Source organism: Paramormyrops kingsleyae, chromosome 9, assembly GCF_048594095.1.
Source record: "Paramormyrops kingsleyae isolate MSU_618 chromosome 9, PKINGS_0.4, whole genome shotgun sequence".
Taxonomy (NCBI): domain Eukaryota; kingdom Metazoa; phylum Chordata; class Actinopteri; order Osteoglossiformes; family Mormyridae; genus Paramormyrops; species Paramormyrops kingsleyae.
In genome coordinates this window covers 24,047,271-24,070,658 of record NC_132805.1, presented here as the reverse complement: position 1 = coordinate 24,070,658, position 23,388 = coordinate 24,047,271, and the positions used below count along the sequence as shown (strand labels likewise).

Genomic DNA, 23,388 nt, shown 5'->3' with positions numbered 1-23,388 from the left:
TGATGCATTACACCCATAATGCTCCAATAATTTATTTAGCTAGTCATTCAATCCTAAAAGACTTTTAAACCTTCGGTGTAATAACATGTAGCTCTCTGGTGCGTCGATTCAGGGAGTGTATCGGTTATAACATAGCCTCAGTCCATTTCCTGATTTTTAATACTTATTTTTATTACTTATTACAGTGTGTGGTAGGTTGTTTGCTTGCTGGTAGCATTCCATAGCCTTTGCCTCTTTTTCTGCCAGTTGCCTTGTCAGTATTTTCTCCTCGCGTTTCTCCTTTCATATGACGACGTATACAGGCAGGATCCACAGTTGAATGGGTTTGACCTCTGATTTTGTAGCCAAGTGAACTGGATTCTCGAATTAGGAATGTTTGTGGAACAAAGTGGAGGGGGGTGACTGAACTTCACACTTGACGGCTGCTGGTTGCTGCGTGTCTGCTGACCGGGTCATTTGAGCGTGAGCTTTGCCATGTTATTGCACATATAGTATTATTGCAAAAGCCGTATTTAAAGAGCAGTGAAATATGATGGAATGAGAGCTTTTCAAGAAGAATGTCTATTTGGAAAAGATTGGAATTTGTATTAATGGACGTTGCTTGCTTCAAAGTGCAGTTTATTGGGAGTGTATGATTTCAAAGATAAATGCTTCATATAAAATACAACTAAATTAAATAAATGTGTAAACGTTAAAGTGGCAGCCTATATACAAGCTGTCGGCTATGACATGCGTCAGCTGCATGGCAGATGTGCTTCAGTAAGCAATCACTTCTCGACTGATGGGGGTGAACGCCAGCCGCTACTGCCAAAATGTTTGGGTCCACTGAGCCGCTAGCCTGTCCGTGAATGCCCCTCCCGCCCTTTAACAAGCCATGCTCTTAACAACGTAAATGACTTTTCAGATAAAATGTCAGCGTTTCACAATTCTTCCTACATCTTTGGGCACATGACTGCATTTCTGCACATGGGACTGATCTTATGACTGATATGATTCATTCCAAGATTCCACAGCAGTAGGTAATTTTTTTAAATGATTTTTATAATGGTGGTTTCCCACTGTGTAGGCACACTGCTGAAATCGAGACGTAAACAGTCCAAACTTAAACCACCCTCACCCCCGCCTGGGCTGCCTGCATCTGCTCCTGCCCCTCACGCCAGTCTCTCTCCCCCCGCCCCACCCCACCCCCAGGCTCATCTCTGCTCCCAGCTCTTTCTCTGTCCGGCTGCTGCTCTCCTGTCCTCTGCCCAACTTGACCCCCCTTGTTGGCAAGAAGCGAATGTAGCGGATGCTGCAAAAATAGCAGAGTTAAATAAACGCAGACACGCTGATAGATGACTGTAGAAAGGCTGCATATAAAGATACCAGCGGGGGCCTGGAATAAACTCCTCACGGGCCGCTCCTTTCTTTCTCTGTCTCTGGGGCTCTCTCCGTCACGGGAGTGTGCTCTACTGCAGCTGTTGGGCTGTACAGCACCTGTCAGCTGCTGATCACGGGGTGCTGACAGACAGGTGGCCATCATGCCATCTCTGAGACTCGCAGCGCCACCGTGCAGCAGGGGGGCCTCTGTGGCTGAACGTGACGTGTCCATGTGTCCCTCTCCCTGCCTCTGTGTGCCTCACTCCCCACCCTCTGCACCACCGGCCTCTTTGTGTCACTCTCCCTGCCTCTGTGTGCCTCACTCCCTACCCTCTGCACCCCCGGCCTCTTTGTGTGCCTCTCCCTGCCTCTGTGTGCCTCACCCCCTACCCTCTGCACCCCCGGCCTCTATGTGTCCCTCTCCCTGACTCTGTGTGCCTCACTCCTCACCCTCTGCACCTTCAGCCTCCATGTATCCTGCTCCATCAGTTCGCATGCCTCACTACCTACCATCCGTACCCTCAGCCTCAACGTGTCTGGTATCTCCAGCCTTTGTGTGCCTCGTTCCCCACCTTCTGCACCTCCGGCCTCCTCAGGTCCCGCTCTCTGTGTCCGCGTACCTCACTCCCTACCGCTGGCCTCTGTGCACTTCACTCCCCACCCTCCGCACTCCCGAACTCTCCGTGCCCTGCTCCGTGCCCTTCACACCCCCAAATCCGCACCCTTGGCCTCCGTGTATCCTGTTCCTCACCATCTGCACTCCCTGCCTTCCGCAACCTTGACCTCCGTATGTCCTATTCCTCCCCCTCTGCACTCCCTGCCTTCCTCACCTTGGGGTTCCGTGTGTTCCCCTGAGTTTTCCCTCATGGGTCCTTGTTTATTTTGTCAGCACCTTAAGGAAACCTGCTGATCCACTTCTTTTTTTTTTTTTTTTTTTTTTTTTTTTTTTTATTGCCCACCACCACCCCCCCTCTTCGGAGGACAACTTTATTTTACATTACATTCAAGAGTAAAGATTGTGGCCGCTCCGAACTCACCAGTACCGTGGAAAAGGAGAAAAACAGGGGGGGTACAAAAACAACAGCGTAACAATAACAGACATCAATCACCATGGGGAGAGGGGGAGAGAGAAAAGAAAAAAAAAAAAAAAAAGGTATACAGAAATAATAACACTAATAATGTAGGCGGGATGGAAAAAAGATGAAGTATAGGGGAATACAGAATACAAACAACCATAAGAAACATAACACTCATCAAACAACAAGAATTATAACAACACTGTTATAAGAATTATATGATCCACTTCATGTGCTTGTAGACTCAGATCTTCCGGCATAGACTCCCCTACTCTGTCGAAGAACCATGCTGATTTACGGCTCTTCGGAAGCCCTCAATCTGCACTAGTTATGTGGTTTGTCAAATTTATTTATTAAGTAGTGTGATTTGAGTTAATTAATTTGTATTAATTCATTTCCACTTATGTAGAGGAGTCATGCATTTTCAGCTTGTTTCCTAGACAATGTTTCCTTTTTGATAGAATTCCGGGTTGTCTGAAGAATGAGACTCCACGGTGTATTAGGTGGGGTATTTTTATTTTTTTTTTGGGGGGGGGGGCTATGGCAGCCTTGTGTCTAATACCAGTGAATGCTGGAGTCCTGCTTTAACAATGGAAGGCGTCTGTCAGTGAGGCAGGAGTAAGCCTCTGTTTATCCTGACAGGGCTGAGGGTATGCTATTGTTTGGGAAACATTAAAGGATAGCAAACAAGATAATAGCTATTAATAATAAAGGCAATTTCAGCCTTAATGGTATTGAATTTAAGCCTTCTTTAGTTTCTCAGAGGTTCTGTTGGTTTATGGGGAGTGAGAAGCTGCAGTATGGATTGAGGTAGATCCGTTTGATTTTTGAAAACGCCGTGTGTGAGTGTGAGTGCACACCATCGCACGTCTCACTCCGCCTGTGAAAAGTGCACGTGTGGTTGCACATGAAAGCGTGTCACTCTGCACACAGTATGAGAGTCTGTCAGAGCGTCTGCGGGTCACAGTGAGACCGTCTCATCCCCATCTGTCCCTCGCCCTTCCCCCCGCCCCCGCTCTCTCCCTTTCTTCATAGAAATCCGATTATCCACCCTTCGTTGGTTAACGAAAGCTCCCCATCTCCCCCGCTGTGGGATGAGACTGGACGGAGGGGGCACTAATTATCACCTAATTGCCCCTCTCTGTCTGCACAGCTGCTCCTGGGGTGAATTTGGGAGTGGTGGGAGAGGATGGCCGCCGCAGAGACGTCGCTGCGTCCGAATTGTGTGCAGCTCTCATTGGCATCCATTAACTTTGTGTGCCTTTCAGGGGAACTCACAGCATTTAGCTCAGGGTCTGGTATCAGTAGTGCCTCACTTTTTTCTCAGGGGCTTCGGGTTCCTCTCAGCCCTCATTACCCATCCAAACTTAGCATCTCTTCAAAACCTCCCTAATGTCACAGCGAAGTCCAGAAGCTGAGTCTACACCTCGCGGTTGCTGTTGGGAAACGGTGCAGGGCCCGTCACTAGAGCGACCCAAGGAATGTCACATACCCACGTGGCAGAGCATGTATACATAACCCAGGCTCTGATATATCCCCCAGCACGGCCCTGTTTGCCCTTCCCATTCACGCGAGGGTGACGACAGGAGGTGGCTTTTGGTCTGTTAAAGTGGAGATCAGACAGGAACAACCTTTTCAGTATAAAACAGTAACTTTTCAATTGAAGCTGCTGAAACGTTATTTTTCACTGAGTATTTTTCACGGAGTGCTTTTCTTCACTGGTTTATTGAAGCAGTCCAATAAAATTCACTTTATTAGCTGACCAGAAAGTTCCACACACTGCCAGCAATCCCTGAGATCTGCAGGCAAAACGCCCCAGGAAGCAGGTCCCGATTTAGCCCTGACCACAACTATCTGCTTAGTAAATGTACCCCCCCCCCGTGTGAACAAATCTGTGGTCTAACACAGAGCAGTCGCCCCCGTGCATAAGAGACATCCCCTTAGCAGTCGCTCTGATCCAGCTTGCTTGATCTCCCCAAACTGATCAAAGCCTCTGCTTATGTAAGTGCTTAGTCAGTCGTCAATACTTCACAGGGGACTCAACCTCGCCCTGTCTCCTCTCTCCCCGTTTCCTTGCCCTGTTTCTTCACCCCATCTCCTCACCCTGTCTCCTCACCCCATCTCCTTGCCACGTCTTCTTGCCCAGTCTCCTTGACCTGTCTCCTTGCCCCTGAATCCGAGCCGCTCTGAGGACTTGTAACACAAGGGGTGGCGCCATGGCAGTTGGGAGCGGGCTGCTTTGGCGGCGAGGGGTGTGTGTGGTGGGAGCCAGAGAGGTCCCATACCTTTCCGTTGTCCAGAAGGAGACATAATTGAAAGAGGAAAGGTGTGTCTGAGGAGAGATACAGGCACTAGGACAGCAGCACCTCACATTCCTCGTTTGTGGCCCCCAGGGACAGGATTTCACAGCAAGAGCTGGAGTGTGGGAAGAGAGATCTTGTTTTCAACAAATTGCTCTGATACAGGTTTCTCTCCCAGGCTGTCTACAGCTCAAATTGCAGTCGATCTGCAGGTGACTCTACCCAGAAAAGCTGCCCAAATATAGTCCACTTTGCCTATTTAGTTTTTAGGATAAGTACCCCAGGAGTGCGAGAGCACAAATGCGAGAACTGTACTCAGTTTTTCAGTCTGAGCCTTTAAAAACCAAGCCGCCTACTGCCTGCTCTAAACACTGTACGCATAATGCAATGGACCATGTGCTTCAGGTCTCTGGGGCCTCCTTAACACCTTAATTTGTTGATGCTACTTTAGGGTAGCGTAGATTTCTTTATGACCCTAGAAGCCTTGGCCACTTCTCTCTCCCACATTCTGTCTTTCATTCACACGCTCTCCGTCATGCCTGTCTTGACCTCTAAGATCCCGCAAGACACCACTCACCCTCTTGCTCCCCCTGTCCCTCTCCAGACTGCTGGTGCGCAGTGATGGTTACAGTGACCCCCAAAGTGGACGCCATCAAGGGAGAGACAGCCATCCTGCCCTGCTCCTTCAGCTCGCCGGTGACCCTTGGCAACACCTTCATTGAATGGTTCATTGTGAGTTACCTACCAGAGCCAGCGTGTCCTTGGCTACCTGAGTAGCTGTGTTCCACATGCCCTGTTATCCCCCTTAGTATTTTTTTATATAAATGTTTAAATAACTTCCTTACTTTCTTTCACTCTCACATTTTCCATGAGTTCCTGTTCTAATACCAGCTGCTTCAGTGTCGTTTCTGTAATGTTCCTGCTATGTTCGAATATCACAAATCCCCTGCAGCAAAACACAAATTAGATTGCTAAAATCCTTCTATCCTGTTCTATAATGTTCACCAATTTCCAGTGCAGTTGGGAATGATTCTTAGAAGGAAAATTTAAAAACAGTAGTTGGACATGAATAATTAATTTAAAGTTTTCTTCCTGTGTTTTCTTAGGAGGAGGGTGGATCACGAAAGCGGGTGGCCTTCAGGACTGTGTCAGGCACGACTGAGGGCATTGATGAGGGCAACCAGCTCTCGGGCCGGGTGTCCATGGGGCAGAACAACTCACTGTTGATCTCTCCAGTGAGGGTGGAAGACGAAAGGCGCTTTCACTGCCAGGTGACAGCAGGCATTTCTGGGACCGGAGAAGCAACTACCAAGCTCAGTGTCTTCTGTGAGTGCACCGCCATGTAATCGTCAGTGTTTAGTGTTCATTGTTGTTGTGCTACACCCTGTCAGTGTTCATTGTTTTTCTGTGAGTGTCCCGCCTTTTCAGTGTTCATTGTTTTTCTGTGAGTGCCCCGCTTTTTCAGTGTTCATTGTTTTTCTGTGAGAGCCTCGCCCTGTTTGTGTCCAGTGGTCATTGTTTTTCTGTGAGTGCCCTGTCCTGTCTGTGTTCAGTGTTCATTGTTTTTCTGTGAGTGCTCCGTCCTGTCAGTGTTCAGTGTTCATTGTTTTTCTGTGAGTGCTCCATCCTGTCAGTGTTCAGTGTTCATTGTTGTTCTGTGAGAACCCCGCCCTGTCTGTGTCCAATGTTCATTGTTTTTCTGTGAATGCCAAGTCCTGTCAGTGTACACTGTTTATTGTTTTTCTGTGAGTGCTTTGTCCTGTCAGTGTTCAGTGTTCATTGTTTTTCTGTGAGTGCTCCGTCCTGTCAGTGTTCAGTGTTCATTGTTGTTCTGTGAGAACCCCGCCCTGTCTGTGTCCAATGTTCATTGTTTTTCTGTGAATGCCAAGTCCTGTCAGTGTACACTGTTTATTGTTTTTCTGTGAGTGCTTTGTCCTGTCAGTGTTCAGTGTTCATTGTTTTTCTGTGAGTGCTCCGTCCTGTCAGTGTTCAGTGTTCATTGTTGTTCTGTGAGAACCCCGCCCTGTCTGTGTCCAATGTTCATTGTTTTTCTGTGAATGCCAAGTCCTGTCAGTATACACTGTTTATTGTTTTTCTGTGAGTGCTTTGTCCTGTCAGTGTACATTGTTCATTGTTTTTCAGTGACTGTAATCATTAGTGATTAGTGAATAGTGAGCATTGTTTTTTTTATGAGTGATCCTCCTTGTGATGGAGTGATGGCTCTATGTTTATGATGTCCTATGTTTATTGTTTTTCTGTGAGTGCCTCGCCCTGTCAGTGTTCAGAGTACAGTGTTCATTGTTTTTGTGTGAGAGCCCTGCCGTGCCAAAATTCGGTATACAGTGTTCAGTTTTATTGTTTATTGTTCAGTGTTTTTCTATCACTGCTCTGCGAACATCAGTGTTCATTGCTCTTTGAATAAAATATTTATTATTTATTTATATGTGCCATGAAAACGTAGGTTTAAAACACCACTATGGATTACTCTTGCCATTGCCATTATTTTTAAATGTGTTTTTTTTTTTACTTTTTCCTATTTAATTATCCTCGTATCAGATTTCATTGGTCAGGATTGAGTATTGCTCTATTCCCAGCTGTCATGTTTACTATGCATCAATTAGTCTTTTGACCATTGCCCTGCAAAGGGTCATTTTGATTAATCCAAAGGTTAATTTTCACAGCCCCCAGGTCACAATTGTGAGACAGTCACCCCTCTACCCAGCGGGCATCTGCTGGTGTGTGCATCACCCTGGCTGTCCCATTGTGTGCCTGTCCCCTTGGTGTGACTGTGCTGAAGCTGAATTCCTCCCGGTCTGCCTTTAGGTGTTAAAGAAACAGACTCACTGTGAAATAGTGGATCCTATTTAAAACAATAGGATTTGGAGAGTGTTTATATTAGCAATTTGAAACACCCAACAGAACATTACTGCTCATCAGTCATTGTAAGCACATATCCCCTTATTGCTAAACTTCCCAGAATGCCTTATTCTCCCAGCCTGGTTACCCTTTTTTGCTACTGTTTAGTGTCAGAGTTAATAATATATAAGGAATTTCTCCAGCTTTTGAACAAAGCGGTGGCCTTGTAGGGCCAGTCAAACTAGGACAGAGCTGGAAAGTGACGTTAACTGAGGGACAGTGAAAGGGTTTTCAACAGGGCATAGATACTGAATGTTATTTAATGGAGGGTGTTTATTTTTTGATGTGGGGGGTGCAGGGGGGGACAGCTGAGAGCAGGGATACGGTGACCTGGCATTTGAGTGGCAGGAAGAAACGGAGTACACTGCTATGTGAATTGTTTACTTTGTGCTCTTTGCCTCTTATCGCTGCCGCTCATACCAGACTTGGCAGGGTAACAATCATAAATATATTTACAGTAGTAATTGTCTGTGTGAATTTTGAAGATGTACACAGTGCATATTAAAGTAGCAATACGTCTGCAATGTGTGAGGTTATTTGCAATTGTCTCAGCATCTCAGTAACTGACACTATCAGACAGACAGACAGACAGACAGATAGATACTTTATTAATATTGAAGGAAATTGCAAGTTTATAGTAGCTGAATACACACATTTAGACAGTAAAAAGATATTTAGACATTAATAGACAGTATCAATAAATAATAGATAACAAATAAATTCTATAGTAATGGCTCAAAAACAAATAGCATTACTGTTTTGGACTGAATGCGTAAGGTGCCCTGATCATAGAAGCTATAAAAACTTACGTTGGGATTATGTTGAAAATAGGGGATGGGAGCGGTCAACACAAGTTGTAGCACTGGAAGGTGTCAAGTAAACCAAAGAGCTTCCAGGGGTGCCCCTCAGCCCCGATCCACTGCAGACTTTTTCATCCTCCGTCCTACTCCCTGTTTCTTCCATCCAGTTGCACCGGAGAAGCCTGTGTTAGCAGGATCCAGCCAGCCCATTCCTGTGGACCAGACCCCCAGCCCTCAGGTGAGCCTGCTTTACATTCTCTAGCCGGCCGCGGTTTTGCCCTGTGCTACAGGCCAGTTTGCTCTTTTACAAATGAAGGCTGTAGGTCTGAGGGAACATCAGTGTAAGGAGTTGCCATCTTGGTCTAAACAACTCTGACTGTATTAAAGTTGTATTTTTCATGTATTTTAATTTTTTTGCAAATAGTATAACCTGCCTGTTGTTTTTGTCGATTGGATAATAGCTTTAAGGACCCTGCAGGAATACACTTCCCATAATGCTGTTCTATTTGCCCCGCCTCACTTTGGCTCCCTTTGTGTATCAGGTTGGCCAGTGTACCAGCCGGAATGGCTTCCCAGCTCCCCGCCTCATCTGGTACAAGAACTCCAATCCTCTCCCAGAAGTCAAAGACCACAATGAGCGTGAGCACAGCTTTGTTATTAATAATATTCTCAGATGTGTAACACCATGGTGATGATGACAATATAGATGGTGACGGTAATGGTGATGATGATAACAGTGATGGTGACGATGATGATTGATGACAGTAATGCTGATGATCAGAGACTGTCAACATGTTCATACACAGATAAACGTGTCCATAGCAAAATGTTTTAACTGAGGAAAAAAAACTATGCTGGCTATGTTTTACATATCATGTGTGTGGCATTTAAAAAAAATGTCAGCTGGAATTTGCCATGGTGTTGAGCCCTACTGGTGATCACCACAGTCTCTCCTTGTCCCTCCTTCCCTTTGCCCTCCTCTCAGCTACATACATGGTCTCCAGCGTGGTGAAGGAGGCCTCAGGCCTCTTCACTGTGTCCAGCACCCTCTACCTGCGCCCTAAAAAGAAGGACAAGAATGCCAAGTTCCGTTGCACTGTGGAGTACAGCATGCCCAATGACACGATCGACCAGCAGAATTCTGAGTCCTTCACCCTCAACCTCCTCTGTGAGTCACGTGGCTCTCATCGACTCTCTGAAGCCCCCAGTAACATAGCTAACAGCTTAAGCTTACAGTACAGTCGGGTCGAACTGAATGAGCCCCATCCTACTGATACAAAATGTCTATGATTCTGCTTTTATTGGCCTCCCACTGCTTGTATTCTGTGGCACCTTCTAGCACATAGTAAATCTTTTCCCACTTCTCCTACATAAAAACACCCCAACATAAAACAGGGTTCCCCAATTACGGTGCTGGAGGGCCAGAATCCAAAACAGTATACAGATTTCCCTGCTTAGACACATCTAACTTGACTAATCAGCAGGTTTAGTAGCTGTGTCTGAGCAGGGAAATCTGCTAACTGTGTTGCAAACTGGCTTTTCAGGACCAGATTTAGGGAAACCCTGACATAAAGATTAATCTTGATGCTGGAGCTACTATTTGTTTGGTTTGCTTTCTGTCAAAATAATTGTCTTGCAGAGAAATCTCACTTTATCTCGACACCAGTCATGAAATGAAATCACAGTAACAAATCGAGTGCATTTGTCCAACCTCCAGTGATCGTCTATCTTTGTTCAAAGTCTCTCAAACAACATTACTGGGTAAAATATGATATCTGATATTTTGCCCTGAGGAAAACAACAGTGATTAAAATTGCCACTGGGCCTCTCTGTCCGTCTTCATGTCATTTTTATTTCTCATTGATCAGATCCCACAGAGGAAGTAACCTTCAGCCTCATGAATTCTGTGCCAGTGAAGGAGGGTGACAACGTGACGATGAAGTGTGTGGCTGATGGCAACCCTGAACCGACATACGATTTCACCTTTATTAATAAGGTGAGGGTGGAGAGGCAGCTCTGTCTTCCTCTGACTTCCTGGAAGATCCATCTGATTTCCTGCTATAGTTAGAGGGTAACAGTAAGAATACAGCTTGTAGCTGACAGTGGGGCATAGGGGAACAAATGTGAAATGTGAAACAATGGGTGCAGGAAAACCATACATTTCTAACGTGACGTTCTGCTCTCTGTCCATGATTTCTTAGGGAAAAGAAACTCCCAAGCATGCTACTGATGGAATGCTGACCCTGCATTCTGTAACACGGGCAGACAACGGGACTTATAGATGTGAAGCTCTGGACTTTGATGCGAAGGATATTGAGCTCACCAAAGAGCTCAAACTTATCGTTCACTGTAAGTGTTAACCCTTGGCTAGCATTACCATCAGCATCATATTTATGGCAATCATTTCTGTACTTAAGGACTAAAATAAACTTAAAATAAGCACCACCATGCCTCATTCTTCCCCCATTCTGTAGATCTGGATCCAGTGAAGATCACTCCTGCTGGATCCCATGTCGTGCCTCTTGGGGAGAGCATCCAGCTAGAGTGTAAGACCAAGGGCTCTGATGTTCACACGTTGGAGTGGAAGAAGGTGAGACTCCTCCGGGTTCCATCATCACAGAATTTCTTGGAAGCCAGATATTCGGCCATGTTGTTGAGCTGGCTCACTGCTTCCTGGCGTGCCCAATGACTGCACTCATGTGTTTTTTCTTTGTGTTACACACTGAGCATGCAGTTTAATCAACTTGCAATATTTTGTGACAGTGCCCATAATTACTTGGGGACGCATACACTTGTACACACACTGTATTTGTGTTGGAGGCCGTTCTCTTTGACTCTTTGTAAGGCAGATTAAAAACTAATTAAAACAAACAACTAGATATTTGCAGTTAAGTTCTTTTTCTGAATAGCAGTTAGCTGTGAATCAGCTTGCATTCTATCTAGGGTGTTCCCCAGATTAGTGTACTGTGCTGCCTGGGACAGACTGCAGGTTGACCCTGACCAGGAAAAGCACTTACCTGTGCAGATCCACCTCACTTCCTTGCTAGGAGACCTGACTCTCTCCCTGGCTCTGCTTCTTAATGTGACTCAAAATAGGGGACAGCAACACTATCCAACAGCGGCATGCTGATGATAAACTCGGCATCGTACGCAGACGCGGGACTCTACATCTGTGAGAGCAGCGTGTTCACTGTCCCCGGGCTCTACGCTAGAGGCAATGTCACGCTCCGGGTTTCGGGTAAGCCAGCCTCCTGTCCCCAGTGCTGCATGCTTACATATTACATCCTGGCTCTCGCAGACCATGATTCCTGAGGGCTTCTGATCCACCTGAAGCCTTAATTAAATAGGCTGGTTTGAGCATATTGGTGGAATGGACTCATTTTAATAAAATCACATTTTAAATCTTAAATGAAGACTTGCTTTTGTGTTTCTGTGGAGTGAAACTAGATCTATGTTGGGCCTCAAAGAGTTGGGAATTAATTTTTTTTTTTTGGTTTTGAATTTATACATTATGACCCATTCCTAGCAAAACACTATTCCGCTCTCTCCCTAATCCATCTCTTGACCAAACTTGGATGGGGACTATCCTGGATCATTGTTCCCACATTTCACAAAAGTAATTCTCATCGATTGTGGGTGAAATTAAATAACATAGTGATGTGCTGGGCAATGAACCTTGTTTTGTAGAATGAGTAGTTTTCATTTAGTCATTTAGTCACTATTGCTTATAGCCCCTCATCTGGAGGGAAGATGTCAGTGCCTGATTCTGTCATCTGAAGCTTTGAACTTAGGAGTCACAGCACACAGAAAAAAAGCACAAGATTTGGGCTTTTAAGTCAGGACCGCAGCTGGGATTTCCTTTAGTGTTTTGTGCTGTCTGACAGGAAACACAAGCTTTGAAACCCTGAGACACACTTGCTTTCTGTCTTACTAACCCCACCTGAACCTCACTTTCTGTTCCTTACTAATTCCACCTAAACCCCGATTTCTGATCCTTGCTAGCCCCACCCAAACCCCACTTCCTGTTCCTTGCTAACTCCACGGGAACCCCGCTATCTGTCTTACTAACCCCACCTGATTCCCAAATTTCTGTTCCTTACTAACCCCACTGGAACCCCGCTTTTTGTCTAACTAACCTCACCTGAACCATCCTTTCTGTTCCTTACTAACGCCGCCTGAAACCTACTTTCTGTTCCTTGTTAACCACACCTGAATCCCACTTTCTGTTCCTTACTAACCCCACTGGAACCTCGCTTTCTGTTCCTTAATAACCCACCTGAACCCCGGATTCAGTTTCTTTCTAATCTCACCCAAACCCCACTTTCTGTTCCTTCCTAACCCCACATTCTATTCCTTATGGACCCTTCCTAACCCCACTTGAACTCTGCTTTCTGTTCCTTGCTAACTCCACCTGAAGCCCGCTTTCTGTTCCTTACTAATTCCACTGGAAACCCGCTTTCTATCTTACTAACCCCACCTGAACCCAACTTTATGTTCCCTAATAACCCACTTGAACCCCACATTCTGTTCCTTTCTAACCCCACCATAACCCTGCTCTCTGTTTCTCTCTCAGGAAAGCCAGAGATTGCTCCTGCTCCCGAGGCCAAAGTACATAACATGGGTGACACTGTGACACTTTCCTGCTCTGCCTATGGATATCCTGACCCTCAGTTCTCCTGGACTCCTTCAGGCAAACAGGTTTGTGGCTCCAACTTACATCCTTTCTCCAGAGTGCATCTTACGACCAGCCTGAGTGTGCTCTCTTAATCCTGGTGTGCTGAAAAGCTCCTCTCCATCCGACAGGCGGTTATGGTCCAGGAGAACAAGGTCATTAGCACGTTAACGCTTGAAGCTACGGAAACCGTGCTTAATGGCGGGGTCACATGTGAGGCCACGAATGAGCATGGAAAGGATACCCAGCAGTTCATGGTTGTCATTAGCAAAGGTTTGGGTGCTTCAATTATCCTAATTTTTAATCGTGATCTACTGTCAATCATATTTAATCGGATTTTCTCTTTGTGTTCCAGAATCTTCCACAGACAACGGTGGTGCGGGCAGAGGTAGACATTCATCTGTCTTTTCTAACCTCCTTGGGTCCCTCTCAGCAGTGTACATTGTATATTGTATATACTGTAATTGAGCACTGTATTTGTATATTGTACATTGTACATTGTGTACTGTTACTGAGCACTCTGTAAATTATATATTGTTTAGGGACTGTAGAAACTATATTTGTCATTGTTGTCCAATATTTTGTGGACACCTCAGTTTTCCTTCCTGGGGCAATAAAGTTTTCGGTTCTGTTCTATGTCCTTCTCTCTTTCTTCTCTGAGAATGTCATCTCTTATTCTCCTGTGGTGTCCTTTCCTCCTCTTCTCTTCGCACGGTTTTCTCTGACACTCCACTGTCTTGCCATGTTGTGCCGTGGGTCTGCTGCTTTGCCTACTGTGTTGCCAACGTTGTGTGTTGTTGTGTCTCGAGGCAGTGGTGTGGCCTTGCTTAGTCGTAGACTATTTGTTCCTGTTGTGCTGTGAGACTCAGCCTCATCTTTTTTCTTCATATGCTGCTCAAAGGGAATCCCATGCTTAAATCAGGTCTGTAAGAAGGCAGCCGCGCCTGTGCCTGTGAGCATCAGTCTGTGTGAACTACCTCGTCCATTATGCGTTTCTCAGGCTGTGTGTATGTGTGTGTGTTTGTTCATAGATAGCTGCCACTGTCTTTCTCTATCTGTGTCCTTCCCTGGACTCATTATCTTTTCAGTATTGATGTAGTTAAGCAGGGTTCTATCCACCCCCACCCACCCAATCCACCATTTTCCACTCACCTCCCTCCATGCTTCCCCTCCTTCTCTGGTGCCACAGCTGACAAGCAGCAGGGCGGCGCCGCTGGTGTCGTGGTGGCAGTTGTAGTGTGCGTGCTGCTACTCCTCCTGCTGGTCACTCTGTTGTATTGCCTGCAGAAGAACGGAAAGTTGCCCTGTGGGAAAGAGGATAAGAAAGAAGTGTAAGTGATAGACACCGAGGATGGGTGGCCATTGGAGCCGCTCTGATTGGTCACTCTGTCTGGGTCTTCGCCTGGCCTCGTGCCCTTGCCCTGTTCATTGGCTGTGTTGAATTCCTCTGTTGCAGTGCTTCTGGGGATATAAAAAATGACATTGTGGTGGAGATGAAGTCCGAGAAAGCCAAGGAGGATACTGAGCTGCTCAGCAAGCATCCAGCTACAGAGCAGGTGTGCGGGGGTTGGGGGGGGTGGCTGTGGGACAGTTTCGGAGATATGTCTGCAGCTTGGTGCTGGGGTGTCCCCTCTGGCGCACAGTTTATCCTAGTTTTAATTTCAGCTGTGCCGCTAATTCATTAGCCGTTATTGAGGCTTGATTGTATGAATCGAATGAACGGAATTGAATTATAAAACCCAATTCAATAACCAGCTGAAACAGGCCTCATAATTAACTGCCCAGCTGGAAGCTGGACACTTATTGTGGGGAGACTGAGAAACTGTCACTAAGGATGTTTTTCAGTCACGGAACACTGCTGTTACTTCCTTTATAGTCCAACATCTGAATTTCCAAAAATGATTGCAATAAGTGGCTTCTATCATATAGCCATATACTGGTAATCATGTCTGTTTAACCATGCGGTTAGGGGTAGAGATATTAGCTTCCAGCCGATAATGGCCAATACAGAAGCTAAACCAGGAATAGCTGTTGTGTACAAATATTAATTTGCTTCTTTTTGTTTTGTTTCTAGTGATGAACTGAAGGATGGACAGATAAGGATGGGTGGAGAGACCAGTGAGGATGGGGTCAAAATGGTGATCGAATTTTTTTTATTTTTTTAAAACCCAGACACAAAACTGAGCGAGACTTCCGGGGCGTAAAGGAAACTTGTGATGTCATGGAGGACAGAGAGTTCCAGGTTATTCTACTGCACCACAGCTTCTCTGTAAACTGGGAAATAGATCCTGGCCTTCAAGGCAGGTTAATGTAGTACAGTTTGGCCAGACACAGTACGTCAAGTTTCTGCATCCAGATGCAACACACTGATTGGTTACTGGGTATCTGGGCTATGTGCTTGTGTCTGTGCTGTAAGCTAGCATGTATATCTGCATTGTGATGTTCATGTTTATCTGTGCAGTGTGTATGCTCTTTGAATTGCATGTGCGGTCATTCTGCTTGTTTTTCATGCTATAAGATTGGGGGTGGGGTGGGGTGGTACCCTCTCAGCATTGCCTGCTCATACATGCACTGGCTGAAACCCACACTCCCCTTCTGTCATGCCATAAACATTGTTTTTCCAGCCAGATCAGTTTAGCCGTACTTCACTGTGGAGTGCTGTTACAAAGCAGATGACCAGAACCCATCTGTGGTTCAAGTCTGGGTTTTAAAATCTGGGTATCGCCAATGTTAACTGGTATCATTTGCCCATCCCTGTTTCTGCTTTTGAAAAAAGGTTTTGCTAATCTTTTTTTTAATTTGCTTTATATTTTCTTCATCTTGAGGCTTTAACCACACCAAATGGGAAAATCCTGCTTAATATTTGTGTGTTTTAAAATCACTGCCAACTTTACTCTTTTCTCATTCCCATTTTGGGATTTTTCAGTTGTGTAGACTTTTGCAGATTGGGTTTTCCCCCACCCCTGACCGCACAGTGTCCTGAGAGAGCTTGACTGCTTGCGATGACCGTGAGAAACGTTAAGCAGACAAATATAAAAAGCTTTGCAGTCACAGTCAACCCTTATTTGCCCAAAATATGTGTTTTGCTAGTACTCTTAAAACAAAATGAGAAAGTAGAAGTCAGAAGAAATTTTTGAACCCAAGTCTATATTATCAGACCTTTAATAATCACGCAAATGTACTCCATTCTGCACTTTTTATCTTGCAAAGAAAAACATCCACAATTCAAAATATATTATTCCATGGGCCGTTTGTATTCATTTAGTGGCAAACTGTGCCTGTGAGTCAATATGGCGAAAATGAAATTCAGTGAGCTGGCATTAAATAACCATTTTTCCCTGATAATCTTGCAATGCGTCCAGTACGATGAAGCTGTCCTCTCCTTTTATAGAGCAGAACATGGAGTGTCAACTGATGTATCACATCACGTGTGTCATGAAAGGGACAGGATGGGAAATGTAGGAGCAGGGGATGCCTTTGGATTATAACTTTATGTGGATTATGGTAAATAGTTTTCAATGAATTTAAGTGTCAGTGCTTTGAATTATATATATATATATATATATATATATATATATATATATATATATATATATATATATGTGTGTGTGTGCGTGTGTGTGTGTGTGTGTGTGAGGACAATTAGATTGCCTTATTTTTTACAGCTGTAGCACAGAGAACAGTGCCAATGACTTTGTATTACACTGGAATTAATGAGTATCCCACTTTCATAGAGATGTTTTTTTTTGCTGGAGCTGAGAAATTTCACATACAACTACTTTTTATATGTATATCTGATCTCAGCTCATCATGGATTTCAAAACGTATGGCTTAATGACTGTTAACGAGGTCTGTGATTGCAGGTAAACCTGTGATTTGGTATGTAAAACAACGAATGCTTGCCTGTTTGCCTATTTGATGGTTAAAAATGTGATATGAAATGTATCTTCATTTTTTTAATGGTACTATTTTACTGCTGTTGAACTACTGATTTGTTTCCTAGTTGTTTCTACCCTCACAGCAGTATATATAAATATATGTTTTATATATAATATTATTTTTATTATTATTTTTCTTTAGGACTCTGCTCTTGTTTAATGAAACCTGGTGTGTGTGCTTTTGCTCTTGTATATTGTATATTTTGTGGTATGAACCTGTGAGCTCTGTAGATTGTTGTGTCTTTTTATAGTCTGTAGACATTTTCCTGCAGCGTCAGAAACCCACCAAAATGACATAGAACCCTCCCAAATCTCTGTAGTTTTTTGACATGCTTTAAAAAGAGTTATCAATTGACTTGTTTTGAAATATATGTTTGCTTCCTGTTCTTATTTTTGCTTTATTCACTAAATATTTCGCTTGGCTGTAATTCCAGACCATTTTGTTGATAAAATCCCTCCACTGTAGCTATGTCTGCAGCAGTGACGTGGTCACACTCTTCTCATTTAGGCACCACACTATATTCACAGGTCAGTAACTGCACACTTGTTTAATATGATCCACAGGCTGAGTTAATGCTTCACTTTTGTCATTCAAGTATGTCTCTGGTCAAGGTGATTTGGAATTGGTTTATAAGTAGGATGAGAGATTCTCAGTCACTGTTTAGTATAACTGTTTAACGTAAGATTAAATGTGCAGTGCAGACATGGGTGTTGATTAATGCGAAGGCCATCATTATCATAATCATGACCATCATCACCATCATCATCATCACTTCATCGGAAAGCAAACATCTTCACAGCACAAAAGTTTCCGAGGTGCTTGTAAACAAATCCTCAAAACCTCAAAGTCAGTGCTTTTAGCTTTCTAATGGTCCTGTAGCTTTTACCATTAACTATAGACTCCACTTTATATCTATCAAGTCCCATCAGTGATTATGTAATTCTGCAGGCTTTCCTCCAAAAGCCCATTACGATATTAAAAGCCATCCTTGATTAGCCAGGCAGTGTGGGCTTTGATTTGCATTCTGACCTCCGAGAGGAAACTGAAAGGCCAGAGAGGAGATGAATGTGCGATGGCCACTCCTGGGCAGCAGGTGTGATGCCTTTGTGTTTGCATGTCTGTGTCTCTCATGGTTTTATTTCCCTCAATATAGCTGTGGGTTTGTGTGCTTATGCCAGGAATCATGACTCCTAAGTGACTCCTAAGTAGCTGTTGTCTTTTCAAAGCTACAGAATATACATAAGATACATAACCCGCTTGCTTTGACCGCAGCATTACTGACAATGGCAGCTACTTCACTCTGACTTTGAAAGGGGATCTCGTTGCCTGAGGAAGAAAGTGAGACATGTACATGAGTTGTTATGAAAGAGGGCTTCCTAACTGCACTGGCCTCCATTATGGGTAGCTAATTAATGCATAGTGCTTTGGGAACCGGAAGGACAGTGCAGTCATGCTGGGCGTTAGCCAGGTCGAGCTGACATAGTACGGTGGGGTTGACTGCTGAATATTCTACAGCTACAGCGCAATCCTAGCTGAAGTGTAGAATCAGCATGGCACCCAAATATAGTACTTTCCCCACAGCAATATCAACATCAACAACTAAGCTTAGGAGAAGTACACAAATATCTGCGAATTCCCATTATATATAGCTATAGAACAAGATTCTTAAAAATGTGAAATGTGCTGGAGAAATCTCGTTGAGTTGAGTTATCTGGCTTGCGTAATCTGCATTGTGTTATTTTATATTTAAAATATTTCCTGATAGCCACTGTTTTAAAATGGATGCTCTAAATTTGGTTGTGCAAGACCATTCTTCTGCAAGAACATTCTTAGTATGACTCAGCAGTTGACCTGAAACCTAAAAGCCTGTCAATAAATGCCATAATCATTCTTCCATCTAATAACATATTATTTTTACTGTGATGCATTCCAGTGATTCCTTAAAACCCCTCTACCTGCTATTAAAAATAACTATGGCTTCATTCATTTCCGCTCCACATTGCGGATGCTGGGTGACAGATGTCTTACTCATGTCCTATTTATAATTCTCTTTATATTTAGCTTAAATAAACTTTGCAAAGAGGGTTGCAAAGAAGTTTGAGAGTTTGAATAGCAAGGAATTGTTGTAATGATCAAACAAATCCTGACCAAGATAAGCCGTTAGAAGATGGATGGGAAACATGGACGACGTATGAGAGTGAGACACAGGGATAAACATGAACGTTGAATGACCTGGCAGTGTTTTTCACTGAACCCATCCATGCCTTCAAGCATATGAAGGTTGAGCTGCATTATTGGAATAAAAGCTTTGCCTTTGTTTCACCGTAAGTCATTTAATCTTGGCATTTCTGTTTGAATCAGTTAGCCTGTGTGTCATTTATCCATGGTCCCCCCCCCCCCATATGGGGCAGTAATATCAGCTAAATGGTTTAGCACATTTTATCAGCGCATATTTACTGAGTTATTTCTGTCTATAAAAAAAGCATTCAATTAGTGGAAAAAATTAAACCAGTTTTTTGAGACTGGCAAGGCCTGGGTCCACCTTAATCAGTCCTGGTGTGTTGATGACTCCCCAGCTGGCTTGTCCCAGTCAGCCAATTAGGAGTGTGAGAATGGAGTGGATGGGCTGGAGTGAGTTCAGGCCAGAGAGATAAGGGGAACGGATGGGGCTCCCCAAACGGCTGGTAACAGCTGCACCGCATTCCCAGGGAGCTTGATCAGAAGCTGCAGGCTATTGTTGAGTTCCGGGGGGCCTCATACAGGTGCCGCTCTTCGCATATCACATGAGCAGATTTTCACCACAATCTACCATAGACAGAGCATACTGTACCTAAGAAATATTCAGCTATGCTACATGATAGGCTCTGTTTTCCATTCCATGAGACTGTGTACTAGCACTGGCATAGATAACTATATCTCAGCTTTCAAAATCCAGTCACCCCCCTCCCCCCTAAGAGAAAAGCCTATTATGTTGTCTTTAATGAGGGCCGCTCTGTTAACCACCTAATGTAGCGGCGACTGGGAGCGCAGCTGTTTTTACGAGTCACCTGCCAATTAAATTTCATGACTCCCTATTTTAATATGCTTCAGATTGAAAAGGCGGTGGGGGGGGGGTCATTAACTAAATGAGATACATGTTTGTCAGCAGCTAACCTATTTTATGCCTCGTTTATCTAGATCTTTTAGGTAATAGGATTCATTGATACTTCACGTTGCATATGTATTTGTGTGGGACTAGGTCTCATTTTTGCCAGCTGAAAGATGAGTACAACACTGCTTATTTAATTCAGACTTGTAGTGACACTGGAGCTTATCCTAAGAAGCACAGAGCGCTAAGCACAGGGCATCTGCACAGCCTGCTATTACAGTGAGCACATATTCAGACAGTCAAGAACTGTGGGCTATTTAGAAACAAAGGCTCTGTCCTAATTGTTCCACTTGGTTCGCATTTACATGCTACCACACTTGGTGTTTGTGTTCATACACTTAGCATAATTATTAAAGGGTGTCCCATCCCTGGAGTAAGCCAAATGTAGCATTCTTAGTGTGCACTTTATCCACATTTCGGCAAATACTGCATGGAAGTGATTTTTGGCTAAGTATATACACCACAATGCACCACATCAGTGACGACTGGTTACATTGAATGCGAGGAAATCTGCCAACTAATCAGAGCTCAACATGTCTCTTAAGAAGTTGCAACGTTTTATAAAGAATGTTAACATATGCAGCATATCATGTTAACAATGTTAACATGTCTTCGTGAGGTTTCCTTCAGGTACTATGATTTCCTCCCACAGTCCAAAAACATGCTGAGTTGAATTGGAGTTATCAAATTACCTGTAGGTGCACATATGTGTGTGCCCTGCAAGTGGTTGGCACCCAATCTTGTGTAGTTCCTTGCCTTGCACCCAAATTCCCTGGGATAGGCTCTAGCCAGTCAATACAGCATCAGTACATCTTGGGAATGATAGATACAAGTCCTGTACAGTGGCCAGAGGGATTTTGAGCCATTCCTTTGGCAGAACAGTAGCCAAGTCTCTAGGTGATGCTGATGGATGAAAACATTTCCTGACTTGCTTCTCAAAAACACCCCAAAGTAGCTGAATAATATTCAGATCTGGTGACTGTGTAGACCATGGGAGATGTTCAACTTCATTTTCATGTTCATCAGACCACTCTCTCACCAGCCTTGCTGTGTGTATTGATGTATTATCATCCTGATACATGGCATCACCTTCAGGGTATAATGATTGAGCCACTGGGTGAACATGGTGCTCCAGAATGGTTCAGATGTCCTTGGCAGTGACATGCCAATCTAGAACAAGTAGTGGGCCTCGGGAACGCCATGATACTGCACCATGCTTTACTCTGGGTACGCAACAATATGGGTTGTAAGCTTATTTGGGGCTTCTCCACATCGTAACTCTCCTGGATGTGAAAAAGACAGTGAAGGTGGATTCATCAGAGAACAATACATGTTTCACATTGTCCACAGCCGAATATTTGTGCTGCTGGCACCACTAAAACTGATGTTTGGCATTGCCACGAGTGACCAAAGGTTTGGCTATAGCAGCCGACCATGAATATTGAGTTCCCAACGAACAGTTTTGGTGGAAACAGGAGAATCAAGGTGAGCGTTTAATTCGGCAGTGAATTTGGCAGCTATGGTTTGATGCATTTTGGACACAATCCAGGTTCATACCTGGATGTCCCTTTCAGATAACTTCTTTTGCCTCCACAGTTACTCCTGTTGGATGTGGTCCGTCCTTCGTGGTGATGCCAACACTACCCTGGATACCATGGCTCTCAATACACCACTTGCTGTCCTGGTCACACTGTTGACCAGGTGTTTCAGTTTCTTTGTCCATCCCTTGTATGTATAGTAGAAATGCTGGTCCCCACAGAAAACAGCTATAGGAAAGATCTTGATAACTGTTTATATTCTGACTCAGAGCAGAGACAAAGAGCAGATGTGGGTCTTTTCTGCTGGTGTCAAGCTTAATGCCCCCTGCTCTTCATCCTAAGCCGAGACCTTCCAAGTCCATGGGCATCCTGAGAAGACAGTAGGGATTGCCTGTGAATGGACTGACCTGGGAAAATGTGGTTTAAATGAAAGTTCTGTTTATACATGAAAAAACAATTCAGCTCAGTCTTGAGTTATTTCACTTAACTTAGCAGAGGCATTCACATTAGTGACGTAGGGGTGAGGTGGAGGATCAATAGTCTTATTCAAGGCCCCAACAGTGATATAATTATTCTGCTGGTCGCACAAAATCACAAAAATATAATGCTTCATCTTTTATTCTTGCTGGATGTTTATGGGCTGGGTCTCTCCTTCGCACTGTGAGGTAGGTTTCCTGTAGATGCCAAGGGCCCATTTTACAAACCAGTGTAACTCCAAGCCTTCCTGGCTACCTCATTCATGATGTGGATATAGTGAAGCGTCTTTTAAAAGCCACCAAAGCCAGAAGAACCTTTTGCGTTACGGCAAGTTGCATCAAGGCTGAAACCTCAGTCGCGGGTGAGTCTCCCACAGATGGTGTTGAAAATGTCTAACATTATCTCATAATGTTTTTATTTTAATTACCTGCCAACAACAAATGTCTTGTGGATGGAGCACAGTAATATAGTCATTTCCTGTCTGCCAGCAGGAGGGACAAGTCAGGGGAAACAGGTGACGGTCCACGGATTGTGGATAGATCAGGGTGATGAGTATATGTGCAAAAACTAATATTAATGTTGCACAACTTAGGTTCACTGAATCAAATGTTCTGTAAATGCCCATGCAGAGCAGTCAACGGACCTAGTGACTCCAAAGAGATGGTTTGCCCTATCAATATTTTCAAGGCATTTTTTTGTCTTTTCTACACGTACTTCTGTCCAGAATGAGGAAGGACCCATCAGCTCATCAGACCATGCTACCATTTCTGTTGCTTGAGGTCCTCTTATACAAGGTTATGTACAGTATCTTAGATACAAATGGTTTTTGAACCGCAGCCATGTCATAAATTTCAGTTTTTTGATGTTCTGAATGTACAGTTCTTCGAGACTGGGTCACAAAGGCACTGAGTGGATGTTCATTTTTCAGGCTCTGCTTTTGTGGTTTTACAGCAGCCTCCCTGTCAGGTTGCCATCTAGCCCACTTGTGACTGAAGCAGCTGTGATTCAGGCACCGACCGTCTAGGGTTCTGTTAGCTGCCTCGCGTTGTTCAGAAGCCTCATATATTGAAGTGTTGAGTGTTAGTCCTCTTTTACAGCTGACACACATACTGTTGGAATCCAGTCTTATCAGGCTCACCTCAGTACTTGCATTTGGAATTGTA

At 44.2% G+C, this 23,388-nt stretch overlaps 1 protein-coding gene across 1 annotated transcript in view; it reads left to right on the top strand.

The window, feature by feature from the left end:
* Positions 1-17,451, top strand: part of bcam (basal cell adhesion molecule (Lutheran blood group)) — a 35,521-nt gene extending 18,070 nt beyond the window's left edge. The window contains exons 2-16 of the mRNA XM_023833226.2: positions 5,340-5,467; positions 5,842-6,061; positions 8,619-8,689; positions 8,994-9,090; positions 9,437-9,619; positions 10,320-10,447; positions 10,653-10,800; positions 10,926-11,041; positions 11,548-11,689; positions 13,025-13,149; positions 13,255-13,396; positions 13,479-13,511; positions 14,313-14,454; positions 14,580-14,679; positions 15,198-17,451. Coding sequence (XP_023688994.2) covers positions 5,340-5,467; positions 5,842-6,061; positions 8,619-8,689; positions 8,994-9,090; positions 9,437-9,619; positions 10,320-10,447; positions 10,653-10,800; positions 10,926-11,041; positions 11,548-11,689; positions 13,025-13,149; positions 13,255-13,396; positions 13,479-13,511; positions 14,313-14,454; positions 14,580-14,679; positions 15,198-15,200 — 1,778 coding nt within the window. The 3' untranslated portion in view covers positions 15,201-17,451. The remainder of the gene's footprint in view (positions 1-5,339; positions 5,468-5,841; positions 6,062-8,618; positions 8,690-8,993; positions 9,091-9,436; positions 9,620-10,319; positions 10,448-10,652; positions 10,801-10,925; positions 11,042-11,547; positions 11,690-13,024; positions 13,150-13,254; positions 13,397-13,478; positions 13,512-14,312; positions 14,455-14,579; positions 14,680-15,197) is intronic.
* The last annotated feature ends 5,937 nt before the right edge of the window (positions 17,452-23,388 follow it).